The sequence below is a fragment of the Crocodylus porosus genome, unplaced genomic scaffold (assembly GCF_001723895.1).
Source record: "Crocodylus porosus isolate Cpor-Errol unplaced genomic scaffold, CroPor_comp1, whole genome shotgun sequence".
Lineage (NCBI taxonomy): Eukaryota > Metazoa > Chordata > Crocodylia > Crocodylidae > Crocodylus > Crocodylus porosus.
Genome location: NW_017728949.1, coordinates 47,606,712 through 47,630,215, shown reverse-complemented (window position 1 = coordinate 47,630,215; position 23,504 = coordinate 47,606,712). Strand labels below are relative to the sequence as shown.

The 23,504-nt window shown below is 40.1% G+C and overlaps 1 protein-coding gene across 2 annotated transcripts in view; it reads right to left on the bottom strand.

Moving 5' to 3' along the window:
• Nucleotides 1–23,504, bottom strand: part of LOC109322534 (sodium channel protein type 2 subunit alpha-like) — a 98,437-nt gene that overhangs the window by 27,281 nt on the left and 47,652 nt on the right. For both annotated transcript variants that reach the window (XM_019553599.1, XM_019553600.1), the window contains exons 17-19: nucleotides 5,393–5,513; nucleotides 3,700–3,854; nucleotides 2,412–2,585 (exon numbers count right to left, since the gene is read on the bottom strand). In XM_019553599.1, coding sequence (XP_019409144.1) covers nucleotides 2,412–2,585; nucleotides 3,700–3,854; nucleotides 5,393–5,513 — 450 coding nt within the window. The remainder of the gene's footprint in view (nucleotides 1–2,411; nucleotides 2,586–3,699; nucleotides 3,855–5,392; nucleotides 5,514–23,504) is intronic.

The window sequence follows — 23,504 nt, the reverse complement described above, 5'->3', positions numbered from 1 at the left end:
AAAGTGCTTGGTGTCTTAGGGTACCAAAAGGGCTGGAAGGGCCACAATGGATTGTCTGAAGATAAATTGGCAGTGGATGGATTCACTCTGGGCTCTTTTTTTTATGAACAACATCAAGGTGTGGTAGAAGAGCAATAGGGGAGGGCACCCTGAGGGTTCAGAGTGAGCAGGAGGTGCCATAGCACTATGATCTTGTAAATAAAAAAAATTCATGTAACCCTTCATTATTCAGGAGAGAAGTTTCAATATTAGTTACAGTTCATCTGAAGGAACACAAGTTAGTGAATTTCAAATACTCCTGGAAGGAAATTATTGTACTGAGCATTGAATGATATACTGTTGCTGGTATAGGAGTAGATGTAAACCATACAGATATGTTACCTCTTCCAGATTAAAATATTTTTTTGCTTCTGAGACTCATGAATCTCACTTACTCCTAGTAAATTTTTACAGAGATTGTACAACTGTACCAGAATTTTGTACATTTAGTGAAAAGATATACTAGTTTCGATGCAAAAAAGAATAAACATCTTTGCCAGAAAATGCTCCTTCTCAATTCCACACACAACATAACTTTCACCATGACTCTCTGGTGAACCAATTCAGATAATGGGTGAGGGAAGGAGATTAAAATATTCTGGGAGCCACAGGCAACTGGTGGAGGGGCATGGGGGGTGGGGCACATGCCCCACCTGAGATTGGCCCCTGAAAGTGCTGGGGGGCCTGTTGATGCACCCACAGCTCAGCACCTCTAAGGGTAGGGCCAGGTGCAGAGCAGATCTTCACCGGCCTGATTGTATGGCTGGGGACCACACTGCTTCTCTAGCCAGCCCTGCTTTCCCTGACAGTGCTCTCGAGCCCAGAGTGTCAAAGAATGCTCCAGCCAACCAGAGCGTTGCCTCATCTCCTCTGTACAGCCCCTCTCTCTCCTGCTCTATCTGTAAAGAATATGCTCCAATCCCCCAGCAAAGGTGCTGTTCCTGCTGCTGGGAGAGAGGTAAGCTTGGGGCTCTTGCTGGCAGGGGGGGCAGCCCAGGGAGAGGCAAGGAGGTAGTGGTGTGCTGTGTCTCCCCAACCTGGCTCTGAAGCAGTTATTTTTGCCATGTGGGCCAGTAGCATGGTAGGGGGTGGGCACTAAACTGCAGCATAGAAATACTCAATAAATAATCAATTTATTGTCACAGAAGTATAGGAGTGGATATGGGGCTTTGGCCTGCCCTGGGCTCACCTACATATTGTCCCCTCCCAGACTCAGGAGGCACCAGTCGTCTAGGAGCAAAACCAGTTTTGATACTTTTTGGCAATGCCTAGATCCCATATAAAATATATCACAGCTGGGAAAACTGCCAAGTCATAGCTGACTTTAATATTCCAAATTGTTAACCAACTTACAAATCCAAACTATGCTAACTGAATTTCCCATAAGTGACTGCCTTTCTTATGGCTTTACTGGAAATAGTAACAGAATATGGGATAGTAATCAAGCAAGCTGATTGAGGGGCATCAGCCCTGGGAATAGTTGTTGGGCTAAGCAAGCCCTGAGAAAGAGACAGAGAGAACGTGGTTAGACACTGAGCCCAAGGGGCTGATTGTGTGGATATACCTGTAAGACTGGCAGTGGACTGGGTTGGGCCCACTAACACTAAACAACATTTGGTCCTGAGTAGCCCTGTGATGTGAATGAGCCAGAGGTACCTAAGGTGGTCCTTTAACTAAACTAAGGGCCTATTCATTAATTATCAAACATCAAGGCGTGGTAGGTGAAAATTAACCAGGTTACCAAGACGTTGGGAGGGCAGGCAGGTGAGGACTGACTGCCAAGGTGAAGCTGATCACTTCAGGACATCTGGGGCTACACTATGGACCGTAATAAGATTGATTTTTAAAAGTGCATACATACACTGTGGAAGTAAGATTTTTCATGTTGCCTTAAGTTTGATATTCTGATTTAGGATTTCTAGACTATTTTGCTTTGTATTAGGTGTTCCCTTCTCTGCATTATTAGATAATGACACGCTATCAGTAATGTTGAATTATTGTACTATTTTGGAGTAATATTTGTTAAAGTATAATGTTTATTAGACCATGTATTACACCCTCTGGCATGTCACACTGCATTGTCTGGAGTGTTACCTGAACTTGAAGCAAGATGACTCCATCCATGTGGCACTACAGGCGGCTAATTAGGCAGCTTAATTGCCTATGTCAACTCAGCAGTGCTAGCACTCTGAAGTGCCACACAGACACAGCAACTTTGCTTCCTGTTTAGGAGGTGGCACACATGGTGCTGCGGTTGCTGGGCATAGCAAACTTAAAATGTAAAAATGGTATTACAGTGCTGTGTAACGCTAATGAACTCTATAACTTCTTTGACATGGGAAAACAACCTAAAAAATATTGTATGTACTTACATCAACAATTAAGAAATCCAGCCAGCACCAAGCATTAGTGAAATATATTTGAAAGCCGTATGCTACCCATTTTAGAAGCATTTCCAGAATGAAGATGTATGTGAAAACCTTGTCAGCATATTCCAGCATGGTTTTGATAGTCTTGCGCTGTTCAATATATATGTCTTCAAAAGCCTTTGCATATAAAAGTATCAAATATTCACAATGCTTTCAAGTTCAGAAAGGTAAATCAGATGATTTATTTCACTTATTTACTGTTTTTACTGGTTACTATATTACTTATTACTACATTAATAAATAAATTAATGAGTTTCTATCAATATTTTTGAGTAAGAGGCTTTCATTGAAAATCCCTCCTTTGTTGTAAACTTATTCCAAAAAATATATATTTTCTTGGAGGGAACCTGAGAGAGACAATTTACTGCACCATTTAAATCAAACTTTTTTCTATAAATATAACCAAGGAAGAAGGCAGTGTCACTAGGCAAGCATTTTTATATTAAACATTAAGAGCAAACTTGCTTAATAATACTTTCTCAGAAAGCATACTTCCCACTCTGATAGTATAGCAAGTGTCTAGCTTGTGTAATTTGAAATTGAAAAGTGCTTGGTAGTAAGGATCATTTTGGAGAACCAAACAAGAACTGTTATATCTTAAATGCTCCATAACACTGTCTCCTCCCCTTCTTACCCCCCTCCAAAAAAAAAAGGCATGATATTCCAAACATACAAAACAGAAATACAGAAAAAATGAACATGACAAGAATGACTGAAAAAGAACCCCAAGAGTGGAAGAATTTACCTGAGAAATGGAAATTACCCCAACAATCTACTCAGTCTACAGAAATAATTTTTACAAGAGCTTCTTTAGCATACAAAAAAAATCTTACTATATTTTCAGTACCTGGGTAGTTACAGAAAGTACATTTATCCAGGGCTCATATACTTGGTATTGTTACCTTTACTATATCACCCATCCCTATTAAAATACAAACAAGTTCAAATGTGGTGATTTTTGCATTGGAGGCATTTGCATGAAAATTGTCTGTATGGATTTGCATGAAAATTGTCTTTATGGAATAACTAGAGGTGGGTGAACTGATCACCAGCCTTAAGTGTTGATTTAAAAGTTGTACCAGTGGTGGCAGCAGCCTGTGGTAGTGGAGTTAAGCAAGACTGCAGCAATTAGCACCACCATGCCTTACTCCCATCCTTCCCTGGGTGCCAAAATTCTCAGTTATGCTCTAACTTTAATCCAAAATCCCATTTTCTTACTTAGTTCACTTACCAGAGCACCACTGCTCAGGAGAATCATGAAGACAATGAATGTTTCAAACCAGTTGTGTTCAACTATGCTGTAGCATGTTTTCCTAAGATTCCACCATATTTTCCCTTTTCCATCTTCTATACTTACTTGACAACATGGGAACTTCTTCACGCAACCTGTAAATGTGATATTAGGTTATTAAAACTTATGATCAAATAGTAACTTATTTTGAAGTAGGCTGTCACTGACAACAAATTCATTATTTTCTTAGTTTTCTAGCCATTCACACTTAATGAATACTTTTAAAATCTGACATAAGAATCCCATATTTACTTACAGGGTACTGGATAGCTAATGATGGGTTGTAAATATGTTTTTAAAATATTTGAGTCAATCCATTATTGCATGTACAATTAAGATTTAATTTTTTTTTAAATCTGTCTATATTAGACACAACTATTTTGAGCTGTGTGCAAAAGCCACTTGTATGCAAGGCTTAGTCCACAATTCTGTTTGCTCATGGAGTTCAAAAGAAATTATGTCACTCCAAATTTCAAGGTCCCTCCTAAGAGACTTCAGAACACATTCATTTTTGGAACAGAAAAGTTAATTTAGGAACCCTAATTCTAAGAGGTAGGACTGTGCAAAGCTTTGGTCCCCAATTCAATTTGGCCCAATTCGGTAGCCAAATCTCTGAATCCGAAGCAAATCAGAGGACCCTTTAATCTCTCCAAATTGAATCGAAACCCTCCAAATTGACTCAGAGAGATTCGGAAAAATTTGGAGATTCGGACATAGACAGCTTTAAATGTTTTTTCTATATACCTCTAGGTAGTAGACGGCTTGTAGATGCTGGGGTGCATGGAGTGTTCCACAGGAGCGCAGGAGGCTCCACAGCGCACTCGGCAGCAGACCCAGCACTTCCAGGTCTTCCAGGGAGTGTGCCGGAGGGCCCCCTCACACCATCTCCAGCTTGGCAACTGGTGCCTCCTGGGTCTGGGGGTGGCATCCTGGGTCCCCCTCTCGCTGACTGCTGAGCTGTTGGGCCTTGAGGGGGCCTGCACACTTCCTGGTGGGTTCAACGCTGAACACATGGAGAGCCCCCCTCCACTCCTGTGGGACCCTCCATCTGCCCTAGCATTGCAGCATTGACAAGCTGTTCTGGTGCTTTGAGGTATGTAGAAAAAACATTTAAAGCTGTGTCTGTGCCCGAATCGCCGATTCTCCGAGTCAGCATCGAATTTTCAGATTCAGATTTGGCCAAATCAAATCAGGGATGATCCGAATTGAATCGCTGTCCCTGATTTGGGCTGTATCCAGATCCGAATCGAATAGGGCCAGCTTCGCGCATGCCTACTGAGAGGTATCCTGTTATTGGATGGGATGGAAAAGAGCCAGTTGCCAAAGAATGTTTACTTTGATGTCTTATGACTATTAATTTGAGTTTGGAGCTACTTCTATTGGCTGTTGAAGTAAAAAGGCAGATGGAGTTTGAAAATTAACAGGGCACCTTCATAGCCTGGGCAATGCCAGCTGCTGTACTGCTGGTGGCAGCAGTGACTACTTTAGCATCTTTGCCCTTCCCTCTGAAGATGGTATCTGGGACTGCTGCCTTTATTATCTTCCCTTGCTTATGCTCTTGGTAGACACTGTCTGTATGACTCAAGCTGCTGTTGACTAATTTATATCTTTAGTCAGTATGGTGTGCTGTTACCTTCTGTAAAACAGGCTTCTGGTTCGAGAGATTCTTCAGGTTCAATCTCAGCTTGTTCACCCTCTCCAGGAGGGGCAATATCAACTGTACTGCCTTCAGATGAGCTGGATGCATTTAGTTTCTGCAAATAAAATCCCACAAAATGCACTTTTTTCCCTCATGAAGTACTGTATTTATAGAAACTATTGAAATATGCCAGTCTCTAACTTTTAAATAAAAATATTAGTAAATACATAGTGACATTCTGCACTGTAAGTGAAATTTTAGCATTAAAATTTACATGTTATGGTTTTGTGTTCCAGAAAGGAAAGGAGACGAAGAGTGACAAGGAGTTTGACCACTAACCTGCTCCATACATAAGAATTCTGAAACAAAGATTCAGTAACAATAAGGTCCGGTGCATACCCCATATTGTTGAGTTATTTAGTTCTCTCTGTTGCATTGGATTACACAGCAAATGCCACTTAATTTTTCTAGCACAGTAACAAAGTTAACAGAAATGTGTATGTTATTTCACATCCACTACAGAAGGTGTTTTCTCAAAACAATATATGGATTGAAATATTATCAAGTCAGTGGCTATCCTCATAAAAATACACAGCACCAGGTGCTCATAGCTATATCAGCTGAGAGGATCAGCAAATTAACTTTAGAACATGCATTGTTTTGCATTCTTTTCCATTATGCATACTATTACTTTTATATGTAGTCAAATCCAATAGTGTTTTTACTTAGACAAAACTCTTAGAAATGCCAGTGGGAGTTTTTCAATCCCTACTTCTTAACTCAGGTGAGATTGATTTGATGGTACTCAAATGATTGGACATATTTCCACAGGCCATAACAGACTGTAGATAAAGCTGATAGTCCATTGGCAGTTTAGAGCTATTTATTATTTTGGCATGCTTGTTTCCTTTTTAAATATGCAAATAAAATATTTTTCAAAGGGCAGATGCATTTGTTTGTCAAAACAACTAACATGAAAGTTGGGACACTCAGAGTCACAGAGTTTCTAACATGTTTTTAATTGTCAATATTGTTCCTTTGCTGTTTGAATTTATTTGGAATTAATTTTCATTTGCACTTAAATAAGAGTGCTAATCAGTTCTACAACATTAAAGAAAGCAGTTCAGTAAAACATTTCATTATATACCATGCAGCAATATACATAGTATGGTACATCATAGTAACTTAAATTCCAGTATTAGTAAGAGACTGTTAACATGATTGAGGTAGAATTATAATGTAAAACTTTTGGAAAAGCAGCATACTCTGTTACAAATTAACAGAAAGATTGATGTTAGTACAAACGTGTATATGGAATTAAAACTGATTGAGGAAACCACTTATTAGTATTATTTAAAGAATTTTTATTCTGTGCTATATCAGAATACAGAAAAATTTAGAGGTGCTCTTTAATAAGGAAATGTTAGTGCATTTCCTCATCAAGAAGTAATAATCCTATGCAAAGTACTTTGAGGCTGACAGGACAGATCCTTATGTGGCATATCGAGACAACTTCCTTGATTGCCTAGCAAGGGAGCATCACATTCTGCTAAATTACATGGATTTACAGCATCCCAAGGATTTAACCTGATATTTTATCAGCCCAGGATATGAGTAATAGTGAATCAACAGGTAGTACTCTCAATTTGGTATCAGAAATATTAAAATGAATAAAATTATAACCCAAATGATCAATCAAATGTCATTATGAGATGTTGAGATCATCGTTGTGAGTACAGACACAGGAAATCCTGAGGAATTGGTAGGAGTGCCAAGATTTGCAAGGAAGGCTTCCAAAAAAGCCAATATCTGTACATGAGTTCTAACTTGTTGCAACAATCTGTTTCACTATAACCCTTGATATAAGTTACATTATTACATTATGATTTTTTAAAAATAATTTTGAGTTTTGCTTTTGTTAAAAAGATGTTATGAAGACCAGTGTTTCTATTGATTTTAGGCATAATCTTACAAGTGTCAAGTATTGTTGTCTTTCTGTTAAGTTAGGAGAGAGCCTACAAGTTGGGTTCTCAGTTATTTGGAAACAAATAGCCAAGTAATCCATAAAATGAGTAATTTAGAAGTCATTGATTTTCAAGGTAGGAAATGTTGATCCTGTATTAATATTCATACTTCTGCTATCCAAATTACATTAATTAAAAAATTCCATGTGGAAGACATAAGCAGAATGGCAGCTGGTCAATGTTCTACTTCTGGCCACATTATTTCTTGTTGGAAGATGAGATTATGTGGTTTGAGTCAAAGAGACTTGTCTGAAAAGAAGTAGAGTTTGAAAAGAAGTAGAGGAAAATGTATTTATTGTTTTCAAGTGACAGGTGAAGCGAGATACAAAAATAATTTTGTATCGGTGGATAAAAATAAAAAATTGAAGAGACATTTTGGCTTGCATAATATGCTCTGCAGTACAGGCAACCCCCACTTAATGTGGTTTCACTTAATGCTATTTTGCTAAAGCTCTCATTTAAAATGAATACCTGATTTCACGTAGCGCTAAGCTAGTTTCATTCTAGTGCTCAGCGAAGCAGCAGCGGCAGTGAGAAGTGGTGAGTGGCACCAAGTGGGCGGGCAGGAATGAGTGCGGAGCCTGCACTGGTGCTGCAGGGCCAGGGCCAGCAGGGGCCCTGGGCTGGCACACAATGCTGGAGTGGCCGGTGGATGGGGGAGTGGAGAGAAGCAGCAGCAGTAAGCAGCAATGAGTGTGGGGGGGTAGGTGTGAGTGCGGGGCCTCCACTGCTGCCTGAGGCCAGGGCTGGCAGGGACCCAGGGTGGAGTGGCAGAAATGCAGGGCTGGCACATGTGGGCTGGCACGTGGGGCTGGAGAGACCAGCAGGCAGGCAGAGAGGTGGGAAAAGGAGGCGGTGGTGAGAAGTTGCAGCAAGAAGTGGCAGTAACTAATTATCTCTATTTACATTAGTTCATTATGGGGAAATGGGTTTCGCTTAGTGCAGTTCCACTTAATACTTGGTTTTTCCAGAACCAGTTAAGAGCATTAAGTGGGATTGCCTGTAATACACACTAACTCTTGAAAGGGGTATTTTCATGTTTTTCTTTAGTGACCATAAACATTTAAAAAAATACATCTAGTTCTTTCATGTTATTAAACATTATCCCATAGGGGGAATAAACTGGTAGATAAGAAATAATGTGATGTTATTGTAGATTATGTGCACTGTGTCTGTCTAAACATCAGGTGTAGATGAACAATTTATTTTTCTCATCAACCCTCCAGATCAAGTGATTTAACATTTTTGGCATATTTATAAGTATTTATGTGATTGCTAATAGAAATTTGTGGGCTTAAGTCTCGATATTTGGCTTTCACAAATACAACATTTCAGTAAATTAAACTCAGCTCTGTTGTATACTGATAATAACCAGTCATGGCATAACTATGAGTGCAGTGAAATTTAGAAAAAACAAACACTGCAAGGTTTCTCTTCTGGTAAATAGACTTATCTAAAACACACACACACACACACACACGGGTATATTTTGGAAACCATGTATGCATTATATATCTGTTAGCATTCCAGCATTCCTCATATGCTTTCTCTTGGTTACAGAAGCTTTAATAGCACAGTGTGATGTATACATATGGCTCCTTAATAACACTGTTTTTGAAAGATTAATATATTCAATAATTATGTCAATATTGTCTATTTAAAAAACTAACTAATTTTCAATATCAGAACATATTCTAAAGACCACAAGTAACAAATATTGAAAGTATATGTGCATTAGAACTGAGAGATCAGTATTAATGTTTAGTAATTACTAGGCAAATATATGTGAAACATGAAGGAAATAAAACTGTATTATATAGAAGTATTTCACACTTTTGCTTTCACCATTCCATTTTAGCTATTATCTACATAGCAAAGTGCTGAAGTAATGGAAGAAAATTGACAATTACTAGCACAAAATTACCTATAGTAGGAAAAAGAAAAGAAAGAACCATTCTTTTAGAGCAAAAAATAAAAATTGTGAACTTCTTTTATATTTGTTTATTTACTATAATAAGACTTAACTTCTTCCTGTCATTGGAACTGTGCTCTGTTCCTTAATTAACTGACAATTTAGTATTATTAAATAATCTGATACATTTAAATTAGGCAGATTAGGAATCATTTAGAGACTGATTCAGCACCACTGAACTCAATAAAATAGACCTAAAGGATAATAGGATAAAAGATCACAACAATAATCAATTTTTATACTTCGAATGACTGCCAGTTCAGTGAAGCCAATTCTTTGAACATTTCTGCCTCGTATAGACCTGTCTCCATTAGTCCTATCAGAATAATCATTAAATAGCAAATATTAGAACTGCAGTATATGTTTAGTAATATAACAAATGTGGCAACTCCTCAGCGTGTTCTTTGTTTATTTTTCAGTTAATCTCAAATAATCACAAATTAAAAAAAAAATATATGAAGTAAATGAAAATTATTTCCTCTACCCCTCAAATTAAAAAAATAATCCTTAACATTTAGCGATGGAGGCATTAATTCTGGTACTTTTTCTAGGAGTAAAACTAATAAAATAAAAGGACATTCAAAATACACAGTCATTCTTTGTCAAATTTTTCCTTTTATGTCACATGTAGGATTATCACATCCTAAAACATTCCGTTCCCTGTAGATACTCATTTGCACCTGTAGAAATGATGTCTTATTATCTACAGGGATACATTTGAAAACATTTGCTTATGATGTAGCATTCTCAAGGCCTGAATCAGCAAACCAGCATGCTTGATTGAGCAGAAGCCTGAGCATTATTGTGGGGAAAAACACACACACAAAAGTAATCAAAGAAAAAACTACTTGTATGGGCTTATATTGGTTATTTGGGTAGAAGAATATTATTGGTATAATATATACTATTGTACAGGATGTGAAAAAGAAGTTTAAGCAGGACTGCTTACGAATATTTGAGTCCCTCATTTGTATGCATGTAGAGTTGAACCTATATGCTGGGAAGTAATGCATCTCTTAATTTTAACAGTTTAAATAATCAAATAAGCCTTGACCATCAGCATGTTAATGTGCCCATTTCCATTAGAATGCATTCACATAGGACCCAGTCTTGCTCCCATTTAACTCTCCTCTAGATTTCAATGGGAACAGGAGCAGGTAGCAATATTTTTAAGCTTTACAAACTGCTTCATGATTCAGGTGACAATAACATGAAGAAAGGGATTCAGCCATTATAAATTGCCTTTAGTAATCCATCCATTAGTTTCAGACTTAGAATTTTGATCATTATGACTTACTGTATAATTGAGAGACAAAATATAAGATAAATAAAGGGATTCACCCATTCCAAATTGCCTCAAAATCTACATAAATCTCAAACATTGTAAGAGCTAATTTACTTATATGCCAAGAAAATAACCTGTCTGCTTCCCTTAAAGCTTTATCCTGAGCTTTTGATTTAGCTCAAGCATATCTACATTATATTTATATACTACATTATATTTATTCTCTGAGACTATACAATAATTTGAATTTTTTTAGCACACAAGAGGTGGTGAACCTGGTTTAAATTACTAACCATTAACATGTCATTTAAAAATAGTAGATATTAGATGCCACCTAAACTATGCCTGATAAAGGGTATGTGTGCCCAAAAGCTTGCAATTAAAGAATTTTTTTTTGCAAAAATCTTGTTGGTCTAATAAAAGATATCATCTTACTACGAGTCCTGATTCCCTTTTCCTGTAGACGAATACAGGTACAACCTGGGTACCTGACACATGGAAGATATTGAATTTTAGCCATTTTTTAAAAAATGAAATCTTCATATTTTCCCAAGTAGGAAGCAACTGTGACTAACTGCAACCTGAGATCCTGCTCCTGCCTTTGTTTTAAGGTAATTTGCATCATCACAGATCCTCACAGGAGGTAAGAGGCTTCATACCAGCTGTGAATTGACTGCCAAAAGGAGTTTTCCATCTATTGACTCCTCTGTGAAATCCTATGAAATAGGAACTTTCATTTCTACCCAGAAGATCTTTTATGATCTTTTCTCAAATGCCTGATGAAGGGTGTTTGTGTCAGAAAACTTGCAAGTAAAGAATTTTTTTTGCAAAAATCTTGTTGGTCTAATAAAAGATCTCATCTCTACTATGAGTCCTGATTACCTAAACTGTACATAATTTCAAATCAATTATATCTTCTATGCGGTTAGGTTTTATTAGGGGAGAAAATGAGGTGCATGACCTGAATGATAGGCAGGCAAGGTTCTTTGGGTAAATCGGCCATCTTTTATTAGGCCATCTCAAATAGTTGGAAAAAATCCTCTTTGCAAGCTTTTGGTACAATTATCCTTCATCAAGAAGAGGAAAGGTAATTGTACCTGAAAGCTTGCAAAGAATTTTTCCAATTATTTGAGTTGGTCTAATAAAAGATATCCAATTTACCCAAAGAACCGCGTCTGCCTATGTCCTTAGAGTGACCAACAGAGTTACAACCTACACTTCTGACCTAAATGATGGCATTTTGCATTTAAAGACACACAGTGCAGTACTGCCTTCTCGGCATGTGGGGAAGACGGCACAGAATAGACCTTAAGAGGAAATGATTGTTTTTCACAGCACAGCTATCTTCATATTTAAAAAGGAAGACCACTTGCATGAAACATTCAACTAAAATTGGTTCATATAGACAGATACTTTGAAGTCAATGGGATTCCTCCTAGTTATAATGGTTTGACCTTCAGTATCTAGTACAGGTGTGTGAAGCAGGCCCTATTCAATTCGGTTTCAGATTCAGCCTGAATCAGGGACAGTGATTTGGTTAGTTGATTCAGATCACTGTCCCTGATTCAATTCAGCTGAATCTGAATGAAGATTCAATGCTGATTTGGAGAATCAGTGATTCGAACACAGACACAGCTTTAGAAGTTTTTTCTACATACCTTGAGGTACCAGCGCGGCTCATGATTACTGAAATGCTGGGAAGCATGCAGTGTCCCACAGGAGCACGGGGGGGTGGGGGCGGAGCGAGGCCCTCTACATCCTTAGCGGCAAACCCAGAAGTGGACCAGAAGTATTTTCAGTCCACTTCTGGGTCTGCTGAGGGGCTTCCCCATGCCTCCCTGGCTTGGTGATCAGCTGCAGGGGGGGACCCCAGGTGCCCCCCCCCCAGACCCAGGAGGCACTAGTCACTGAGTTGGAGAGGCACAGAGGGAGCCCCCATCGTGCTCCCCAGGGTACCTGGAAGTACTTCTGGTCCACTTCTGGGTCTGCTACCGAGTGTAATGGGGAGCCCCCGTGCTCCTGTGTGATGCTTCATGCACCCCAGCATTGCAGCACTCATGAGCGCCTGCTACCTAGAGGTATGTAGAAAAAACATTTAAAGCTCTCTCTATGTCCTAACCTCCAAATCCTTCCAAATCTCTCTGAATCGATTTGGAGGTTTCTGATTCGATTCAAAGAGATTAAAAGATTCTCTGATTTGATTCAGATTCGGAGATTCAGCCACCAAATCAGGCCGAATCTCCACCGAATTGAATCAGGGACTTAAGCTTCACACAGCCCTAGTATCCAGAGGTAGGATTGTAATCACTGGGCATGTCTACGTGGGACACATTTACTGAACAGCATATTCATTTCCTGTGTAGTAAAGCATCACCATCTACTTGTGTGTGGCAATTAGGGTGCAGTACACTGATTTACTGCATTGCTGGATAGTTCCATCAGATTCAATTGGTATCAGGCAGCACAGTAAATTACTGTGCTTAAAAGCACATGTAGACGGTGATGTCAGAATTAGTTTACTCCAGCTTAAATTGAGCTGGAGTATATTCAGTTGCATTAATTGCATATGTAGATGCATCCACTGTCACTAAAATGTCCTTTGTCCTTTGCTACCATCATGTCAAATTTTACTTTGAGTCCCACTGGTATAAATTCACACTTCTGTAATGGCAGTAAAATTGCTACAGATGCATACTGTTGTAGCTCAGAGTGGAAATGGATGTATAACTTTTTAAATGTTCCATTTTTTGCATTATATCTAGTGTTCATGGGAAGTGAAGGTCCTGTCAGTTATTGCATTGTGTAATTTTGTTAAAAGTTATGTTAGTTGCTCCATATTCAGTAATTTACAGTGAGTAATGTGAGTTCAAGACTTGAATCACAGATGTGAGTATTACAAGGTATGTATCCCAATTTAAATTTATGTGGTAGAGGAAATTTCGAGTACTCCATATTTTTTTAAAAACATTTGTTTTGTATAACATTTTCAAAATACTATAAAATTATGTGACCTGCCTCAGTATATTAATGAAAAGTCAACATATGTGGTGTCCAAATGAAAACGAAGTATGGCTGGTAATATTTGCATTACATTCTGATCAACATATGGACTGTTCAAATTTAAATGCATGTAAATTTGCAGCAAATGAGATTCATTAATATGTTCAAATTAGTATTAAATAAGGAGCTCTAAAGTAACAGTAAGTATTACACAAAAACATCTACACGTCCTTTATCAACACAATACATTTATAAGGGCTGAATCAAAAAGGGTTGTTTTTATATTATTTAAAAACTGTGCATGCTCCCTTTTTTCCTTTGACTTTTTTAAAGTTGAACATTCCTGTAATTTTATGATCCATAATTCAAAACCTATTGAGCATGCAGTTAATTATTAAAGTACTTTATAAAGAAGTATTAAGAAAAGTCATAAGCAGAGTCAAATGTATGTTTGGGTTGCCAATCTTGCCTGACCATGCTGTGATGTGAGTCATGTGACTCAGCAGAGAGCAGCTGTGCATGTTTCTACCATCTTGCAATGGATAGGGAAGGAACATAGCTGAGTAGCATGCAGGCCAATCAATATCCATTAAAAAGTGATTATATATGTATAACTTGCTTAGGTAACCTGTGTAAAATTGGTGACACGTTGCTCTGTCTGGTTAAAAAGCACCAGAGCTGCATTCTTGATTGCTCCAGCTTGGTTTTACCCCTGTGAGAAGTAAGAATGGTAGGCAATGAAGTTCAATATACAGTATCTCTAGTTTCTTCTTTTTGGAACTCTAATTCAAACATAGCTTCAAAACAGTTAAGGTATATTTGCTAATTATTTTATTACCCACTGACAAAGAGGGCAATACATGCAGGCTGATTAGAGAGAACAACAAACATGCCTAAAGCTTTACTACAAGATTATACCTATCTCACTCACAGTAATACAAAATGCAGGAACTGATCTAATAATTGTACAAGTAATTGTGGTTGACAATTAGAAATACAAATAAATAACTGCATAATGATATGGCTAGCATCAGAAGAGTTGAGTATGTTGGGGCCTGAGGTCCCTGCCCCCCCTCAGGAAGAAGGCTGTCACCTGAAATGCATAAAACTTTCCACATGTCCATCATCTTAGCCTCCCTCCCCGCTTCACCCTGGGAAAAATAAAAGTCGGCATTTATGACTAGCATAGATTGTGAAAGTTTTCCAGTTTTCATTAAGTATATAATAGCTTTTATCAAATAAATATAATAAGCATTATTTAAGGTTTTAGGACAGAATGTTTCTCCTGTTTTCCATGTAAATGATCTAGTCTTCATTTCATGTGCATATTTTCTCTTGCTTGAAAAACTGGATGCATATAGTCACGGCTGTCCCTAGGGGGGCTGAACTGTGGCAACCGCCCTGGGCCCCAAACTTTGGGGGGCCTTGTGGAGCCAGGCAGAGTGACTGTGGTGACTCCATGCAGCTGCCAACTTCACGTTTGGCTACTCGCACACCCCCAACCACTGAATCCATTGCCTCTGGCTGCTCGGCACTCCCCCCACACTTTCTCCAGTTGTTAATGATATATAAGGCAACAACTATGATCAAGAATCTTGGAATCCTGACTAGTTCAGGTCTTTATTTTAGGCCCTCCTTACAGGTTACAGGTATTGCACAATCAGTGGGTTGAGAGCAGCTACAAATGCAAAGTAACTATCACACAATAAAAAGCTCCAACCAGCTATAAAATAGAGGTCCACCGATATATCAGTCCATATCAGATCCGCATCGATAAAAGGAAAATTGCCATTATCAGCAATCAGCTTTTTTTGGCTCGTGTAGCTGATAATGTCACCGAGAAATGTTGCATGCATGCTCACAGCATGCATCCAGCCAGGAATGCAGCACAGCAGTGTGGAAAGCAGCATCCAGCCAGTAAGTCTGTGAGGGAAGGGGCATGGGGGAGGGAATAAGGCCCCCATGGTGAAGGAGGGAATGGAGCAGGGGCAGGGGCAGGGGCAGAGGCTGCCCAGCCAGGGTGGGGTGGAGCACAGGGTGGAGGCATGGGTGGCTCATCCAGGGGGAGGGTGGCTCCCCACCTGTGCGCACCCCTGGAGGAGGCATGGGAGTCATGTGCCCCCCAGATTTGTGTGTGGGGCAAGAGCAGGCTGCCCACTGTGGACATGGGGCCGGGGGCTGTGCCAACCTCTTGCCAGTGTGGGGGCTGGGCTGGGGCTGCACTGGGGGCAAGTAAGGGTGGGGCGAGCACCATCAGCAGTGCTGGGAGGGGGCAAAGAGTAGCTATGGCATATTTTGATGTGGCTGTAGCCCACCACATAGCCCCCACTCTCAGCACCACTGATGTCCACCCTGCCCACTCCAAGCACATCCCCAACCCCCTCACCAGAAGGAGGCTGGTAGAGCCCCTGGCCCCAAGTCCACAGTGAGCATCCCACTCTCACCCTGTGCACAAATCTGAGGGGCTTATGCCTCCATGCCTCCCCAGGGATGTGTGCAGTGGTGGGGAGCTGCCTCCCTCCCTGTCACCCTGTGCCTTGCAGATAAGCTGCCTGCAGCTCCACCCCACTCCCTGCCTCACCCCAGTTGGGCAGTGCCTGTCCCAGCCCAACCCACTTCCACCCTCACTGTGGGCTTTGATCTGCCTCCCCACTTCCCTTCCCTACTACAAACTTACCAGTCAGATGTTGCTCTTCAAGCTGCCAGGCTATATATTGGCTGTTGGATTGATATCTGCTGGTATGGCTGGTTAATAATCAGCCGTTGTTATCAGCCAAAATTATCTTTATTCAGGCACCCCTACTATAAAATTAGATCTTGAAAATGTGTACTAACTTTATAGCTGGCTGCTACCAAGCTTTAATTTGCAAATGCACTAGCTTCCTCTTCTGTCATTTTATTTACTATGTAATTAGTATATATTAACTGGTAAATAATGCAACTGCTAGTATTCTGATGTTTGATAATATTAATGCAGTCTGTCGGACCAATTAGCTTTCATGCTTTGTATTAGATAACACAAAACTCAATGTTAGGTTAAGTTTCTCCTAAAATAAGTTCCAGATTACTTTTATAATTATTCTTCATTGTTTTGATTATTTGCTAAGGTAAATTCATTCAAGTTTCATTGTCAGAACTTAAATGAATCATTTACAACCCTAGTCTTTGGTAGTCAATCCAGTGATTGGTAGTTAGTCGTTCAAGTCAGCTACTTAGCTCATACTTAGCAATACGTGGTGTGTGAACTTTTAATTTACTTGACTAAATCCTCTTTGCCACACAAAGCTCAAGTAAAAAAGCTTGGCCTAGACCCATGTGCTGGACCTAGGGAAGAAGGAAATGTTTCCCAAAGGGCAGGATCATGGGTGTAGTAGATTTGTTGACTGTTAAATCTTGTTTCATGACAGAAAAATAGGTTTGGCTGGTGAATCTGTCTTATGATATGTGCCAAGGGTCCAAAAAATATCTTTGTCCCGGGCAGATACGGGTATACTCTGTACAGTAACTCCATGCATTCGGTCTTATCCCCTATATATACAAAGCAGCACTGTACTAGTTTCACCATGCTTGGGGTAGTCTGTGTATACCGGAGGGTAAAGGTGAATTTACCTTAACTGCAGAATGTCTAAACATTACAAGGTGCTACAAATCCATTTGGAGATACAAATGGGTAATTACAAAAGAACTGCTATAGTTTCAAGTACTTATTAAGGCAAAATACAGTAATTTAAATATATAAACACATATGTATTTTATTAAGATTAAAAGTATATCTTCAGTTGACAAGACTTTTTTTTATTGAGACCTGATGAGAATGTGTGGCTGACAGTCATGTTCCAGATAAGTTAGTACCATCTGCTCTTATGCAGATGACTGTTATGTTTCAGGCAAGCTAACACTTGCAAAGTCATATCACTTTTCATGTATGTCTGTAAAGAGTTAACCACAAAAAAGATCTGTTCTGAGGTAATAAATGCAAAAGAGCTAGAGACTTCTAGGGAAAGATGTGGTATGATTTAGAAAAACTCAGATGCAATTTTAGAGCCAAATAAGGCATGTCTGTAAGTGCTACATCATGATGAAAATGAAGCAGTTGGAAAATATGGGAACAACCTATATAGACAATTTTTTTTATCAAAAATCAAATTGCCAGTTATAGTTTACATTCAAACTGCATATAATATAGTCGTGAGTAAGCCAATATATCATGAAATGTTGGCTTTGCAAAATTAAGACTGAAATTCAGTTTTAACTATAATCTTGATTCCTTCCTTTTCTCTCCAATGGCCTTGTCTACATGAGACACTTTACTGTTTAGTAGACTAACTACTGCACAGTAAAGTGTTGCCATCTACATATGCAGGTGCTTACTACATATGAAATTAGTCTACCATACAGTAACTGCACTACCTACACATGCATATGTAAATTTACTGTGCATTAAAGCCAAATAGCATTAATTGCACATATAGATGCACCCAGTATCTTCAAAAGAACTATTCCATTTCAAATTTAGCGTATGTAGGATTTTTAAATAAACTTGAGTGATTTGAATAGTATGCAAATCAGAACTAATAGGTGTATTATATTAAAAAAGGCAAATGTTTTGCCACATTTTATCTAAATCATAGATTCCTTTAAAATTTCTAATGAGTTTTATGTGAATTATCTTGGTGATATTTAGACCAGGTAACTGAATTCAAAAGAGAAAAAGGTATTTCTAAGAAGTTATTTATTCACTGGCAAGTTATTTATAGCTTTTTTTCCTTAAAGCAAGTCTCCAGCCTATTTCCTACAGATTCATCTTCAAAAATACAACTGACTGATAAAGTTTTAACACAATGTGATTATTGGGAAATAAAACAGGAATATTTGGAATCTAATCCTCCAGCTACCAGCAGTCATCATTTCCAACTCATTTATCGGCTCTTGGCATCTTCCACAAGCCCCTCTTCCATTTTTCCCTTCCCTGTCAGTGGAGATAGAATTATTAAAATAAACATTTTTCGTACACCTCCATAAAATATCTGGTCTAAGTGTCCATGACTGTGTCAGAATTACTAGAAATTATAGGTAATGCCACTCCCTTTGTAGCTGAACCAATGTAATTTCTCACAAGTCTTTCTTGGAAATATGAAGTTCTATGGAAAGGAGTATCTCTTAGCATTTTGATTTCTGAAGATACTGTAGAAACCCTATGTCATATTTATAGGAAGAGAAGATGTGTCTTATTTTTTATTCTTTGTTCTGAAGTATCAGACCTTCTCTTGCCAGCAGTTTTGTCCTACTGGAATTGTCCAAGAAGAAAAAGGGAATAAATGCTGCTGTATTTCTCCAGTGATGCAATTTTTAAACACTAGGAAAATATATAGAGCAGTGGTTCCCAACATTTTTTTGCTGTGACCTGCTGCTGGGAGTGGAGTGTGGCAGTGGCCCAAAGGCAAGGGAGCTCCTGGCACACAGTGCTGCTCAGCCTTTATATGCAGTGCTGCCAGCATTGCCCCCATAACCCTCATTTGGGTTACAACCCGAGGTTGGGAACTGCTGGTATAGGAAAAAATAGCCAGCAGAAGTATCCTCTGTATTTACTATCCATGGGGTGCATCTACATGTGTGCTCTACTGTGGAGTTGACTAATTAGCTCTGCAGTAAACCATCACCATCTACACGTGCACTGGTATTTAGGGTGCCATAAATTAATTAACTCTGCCATAAGATAGTACTGTTGGGGACAGGTCTATCTTACAGCAGAATCCTTTATTGAGCATAAATGCATGTGTGGGCAGTGACTGGGACTGCAGCAATTTGAGCTGAGGTGGAGCAGCCCCAGGCTGGCAGCAGGGTAAGGGGGTCAGCTACATGGCTTCAGAGTTCCCAGCCAGCTCTTCCACTGCTACCTGGAACCCAGGGCTGACTCCTTGAGCCTGCTGCCAGCTCCTAGATGCACATGCAGATGCTGCACTCAGGAGCAAACGACTGGCTCAAACTGTGCTGGAGTTTATCATATCACCTAAATGGCTTGTGTAGATGAACCCGTGCAACTATAGCTGATCCAGTTGGGGAAATTGAAAGTTACATGGCTTAAGATAAGCATGGAATACCATGTTTTCTCATGTACAACATGCCCACAAATAAAATATGCCCCTTGATTTTCGAAGGCAGAATGTAGAAAGGCAGGGTTATGGTCAGTTGTGTGACACAGAGGGCACATCTATATGTTCATTAATGTACCTTAGATACTGTGCATTTAGTTGACAACTTCCTTGATAAAGGACTAACTAAATGCACAGTACCTAAAGTTACTGCATATTAGTGCTGGTGCACAGTTAATTAGTGACACTGTACATTAGCCTAATAATACTGTGTAATAGGCTATTATCAGTGTTTGTGCTGTGACACTCTACTGTGTAGTGTTTTTAGGCTAATGTACAGTAAGAGTTTCATATATATGCACCCAGTGTAAGTCTTCCTGGGAACATAGAGTATGGAGGATATGTAGCATCCCAGGAGATAGTCTGGATGAAGCAGTTGACACCAGGAAGTTCCTGCTACTTCACCCAGACTATCTCCTGGGATATTGCACTTCCTGGACACTATATTTCCAGATTAGGCCTGAAATTTTTGCAAGGGTGGTTATAAGGCTGATAGCCCTTTACTGTGAATAAATAGTTCTTTTTATAAGTTCCTGTAAATAAAGTGTTGTTTCCACATCTTAGTCTTCATCATGATTCTGCCAGCAGCTTACTTGCTGCTTCAGGCACAAGCTGCAGTGCTCAGCCAAGAGCTACAGTGGTTAGAGGGTTAACAGAGGACTCTGCTCCTTCAGTTTTCTGAGCCAGACACAAGCTGCAGCAATGTTGGCAGCTGCATGGCATGCACAGTGTCTCCAGGCTTGCTTCTTTTCCAGCAAAGAAAACAGCTTTCCCACTTGAGTCACACCCCAATTTTGGGGGCTTATTTTTTTTTTGGGGGGGGACGGGACGTTACATGTTGTATGCAAGATAATATGGTATTAGTGCCATTTATGAAATGATTTTTTTAACTGTCCAACATTCATCTGCCTACCTCTGAAGTATGTGTGATCAAGTATTAGGCAGTTAACTGCTGAGCAATAAGATATAAGCAGAACTCAATACAAGCGACTGGACTCCAACTTCCCTTGGGGCTGGAGGTTAATACAGCCTAGGAAATCCTAACTTTTTAGAGCTTATCCTACCTCCACTGTAATTTTCCCATAAAGCATTCAAGCATCATACACTTGTCTTGTAACCTTCACCAGCCAGCTTCCCCAAATCACCTGGCCTTTTTGCTCTTAAATTACTTAATATTGATTATTTGCAGTTTGCCTCTCTGAAGACATCGGTGCAAACAACATCTGCTACACGTGTTTTTTACACTGAGTTGTTAAAGTCCTAAGGACTGCAGAAAAAAACATAGGGAAGCAAAAGCACAGAGCCTGAAAAAACAAGCAGAGGCTGCAGTGCATGAAACAGCTGCCTTGTAGTATGAGGTAGGAAGTCACATACAGAACCTCTTAAGACCAACATTACTTTATTTACTGTTTCACAGAGCTTCAGACCTGCCCAGTTCCTGTTGTTTAACATAAATATCTAAAAAATGAAAATCCTGAGAAAATACTTAGGCCACTACCTTTGCTCAGCACTCAGCTGGGCTTTATTAGAAGAAGACTTGTCAAAATAGCCATTAGGAAAAAATTGAAATTTAGAGCAAAGATTTGATTTTAAATTAAACCAAAGCATTTGAAAGAATGAAAACTTATGGTTAATGTCACTTAAATAATCTGAGGAAAAAAATTCTCAGGCAACCTTGTCTGTTTAGCTCATCATTGACACCCTAGGCAAAAATGGTTTACCTAGAGTCTTAAAAGGGTTTTCTGAGTGGTCTTCTTTACACTATTTGTAATCCATAAATAAAAACATGGTCTTATCACGAATGATGAATACCATCCATTCATAACTCATATTTGATATAACTTGGCTTATAAAAATCATGGCATTTTTTGAAAATTAAAAGTACACAACTAAGAAAAACCATCCTGTTGTTTAACAAATAACCAAGAAAAGGCAGAGATGCTGTTGTTAAGAGGAAGATTCTAATATAGGTTTGAACATAGCACTATTTGCATATTATTAGATAAGAAGATGTTCCAGTTGTGGTGGCCTGCTTTGAACTGTTGGCCTCAACCGGCCAGGAGGTCAGTCATCTCCAGCTGGGTCCAAGGTGCCAGCTCTGAGCAGGCAGGGTCCTGCCACTGGCCTCCCTAGCAGGATTTCTGGTGTTCCCTATTGGAAAATTGGAAAATCCCTGATAAAAAAAATCCTAAAGTCACTCTGTAAAATACCCCCAAATCTATGTTCCTCCACAATTAAAACAAAAGACCAATATGTATATAGAGAGAGACAGTGTGAGATAGAGACCCCAGCCAGATGCCTATCCAAACTTCTCTTAAAAAACCCCAAGGTAGAGGAGAGCACCACCTCCCTTGGAAGCCCATTCCAAGTTTTGGCCACCCTCACCATGAAGAAGTTTTTCCTGATATCTAGCCTAAATCTACTCTCTGTCAGTTTGTGTCAATTGTTCCTTGTTACCCCAAGAGGCACCCTGGTGAACAGAGAATTTCCGATCCCTTGCCTTGTCCCCCTAATGAATTTGTAGGCAGCCACAATATCACCTCTTCAGCCTTCTCTGTGGAGGCTGAAGAGGTCCAGGTCCCTCAGTCTCTTGTCATAGGGCTTCCCCTGTAAGCCCCTAACCATACGAGTGGCCCTCCTCTGGACCCTCTCGAGTCTATCAACATCCTCCTTGAAGTACACTGCCCAGAACTGGACGCAGAACTCCAACTGCAGTCTGAACAATGCTGCATGGAGGGGAAGTATCACCTCCTTGGATCTATTTGTCATGCATCTGCTGATGCACAATAAAGTATTGTTAGCTTTGCTGATGATTTTATAACACTGGCGACTCATGTTCATCTTGGAGTCCACTATGACTCCAAGGTCCCTTTCCACTTCTGTGCTGCTGAAAGGGTCATTTTCTAGCTCTAAGGTGTGCTGGTGCTGGATATTTTTGCACTCTAGGTGCAGCACTCTGCACTTGTCCTTGTACTACATCCTATTGTGTACTGCCACCTTTTCTAACCTGTCCAGGTCTGCCTGCAATTGTTCCCTACCCTCTGTAGTGTGCACTTCACCCCACAATTTAGTATTGTCCTCAAACTTGGACAGAGTATACTTCACGTCCACAGGGGTCACAGCCCCCCAACAGGGGCCAAATGGTAGCCCCCTACAGGGCCCACATGCCCCACCCCTGCTTGCTGCCCCAGCCCCCTGGATTGCTGCCCCGCCTGGCCCCATCCCCCACCAGCTACTGCAGCCCCCCCCATGGCAGCTTCACCCAACCCTCCCTGCTTCCCCAGATTCCCCAATGGCTGCCTCACCTGGTCCCATCCCCTGATTGCATCTGCCACCCCCTGATGGCTGCCCCCCCAGCCTCTGGCACTTAAAAAAGAAAAACAAAAGCCTCTACTCACCACAGTAGCAGGGGCTCTGGGGGCTCTGGTGCCTCCTGGCAGACCACCCCCACACAGTGGGAGGGCAGCAGGGCCCAGGCTGGGGCTACTGTGGCTGTCACCTAACTCTGCACTGTGTGGGGTGGGCCCCAGTGACTGCAATGGCAGCTGCTAGTGCTGGTGAGTGCAGGGGGTGGCTTCCTGGGATGCTGGAGGCTCGGGGGGCTAGAGAGGGTGAGACCAGGTGGTCTAGGGCTTGGGGTCAGGTGGGGCAGCCATGGCAGGGCTTGGAGGGC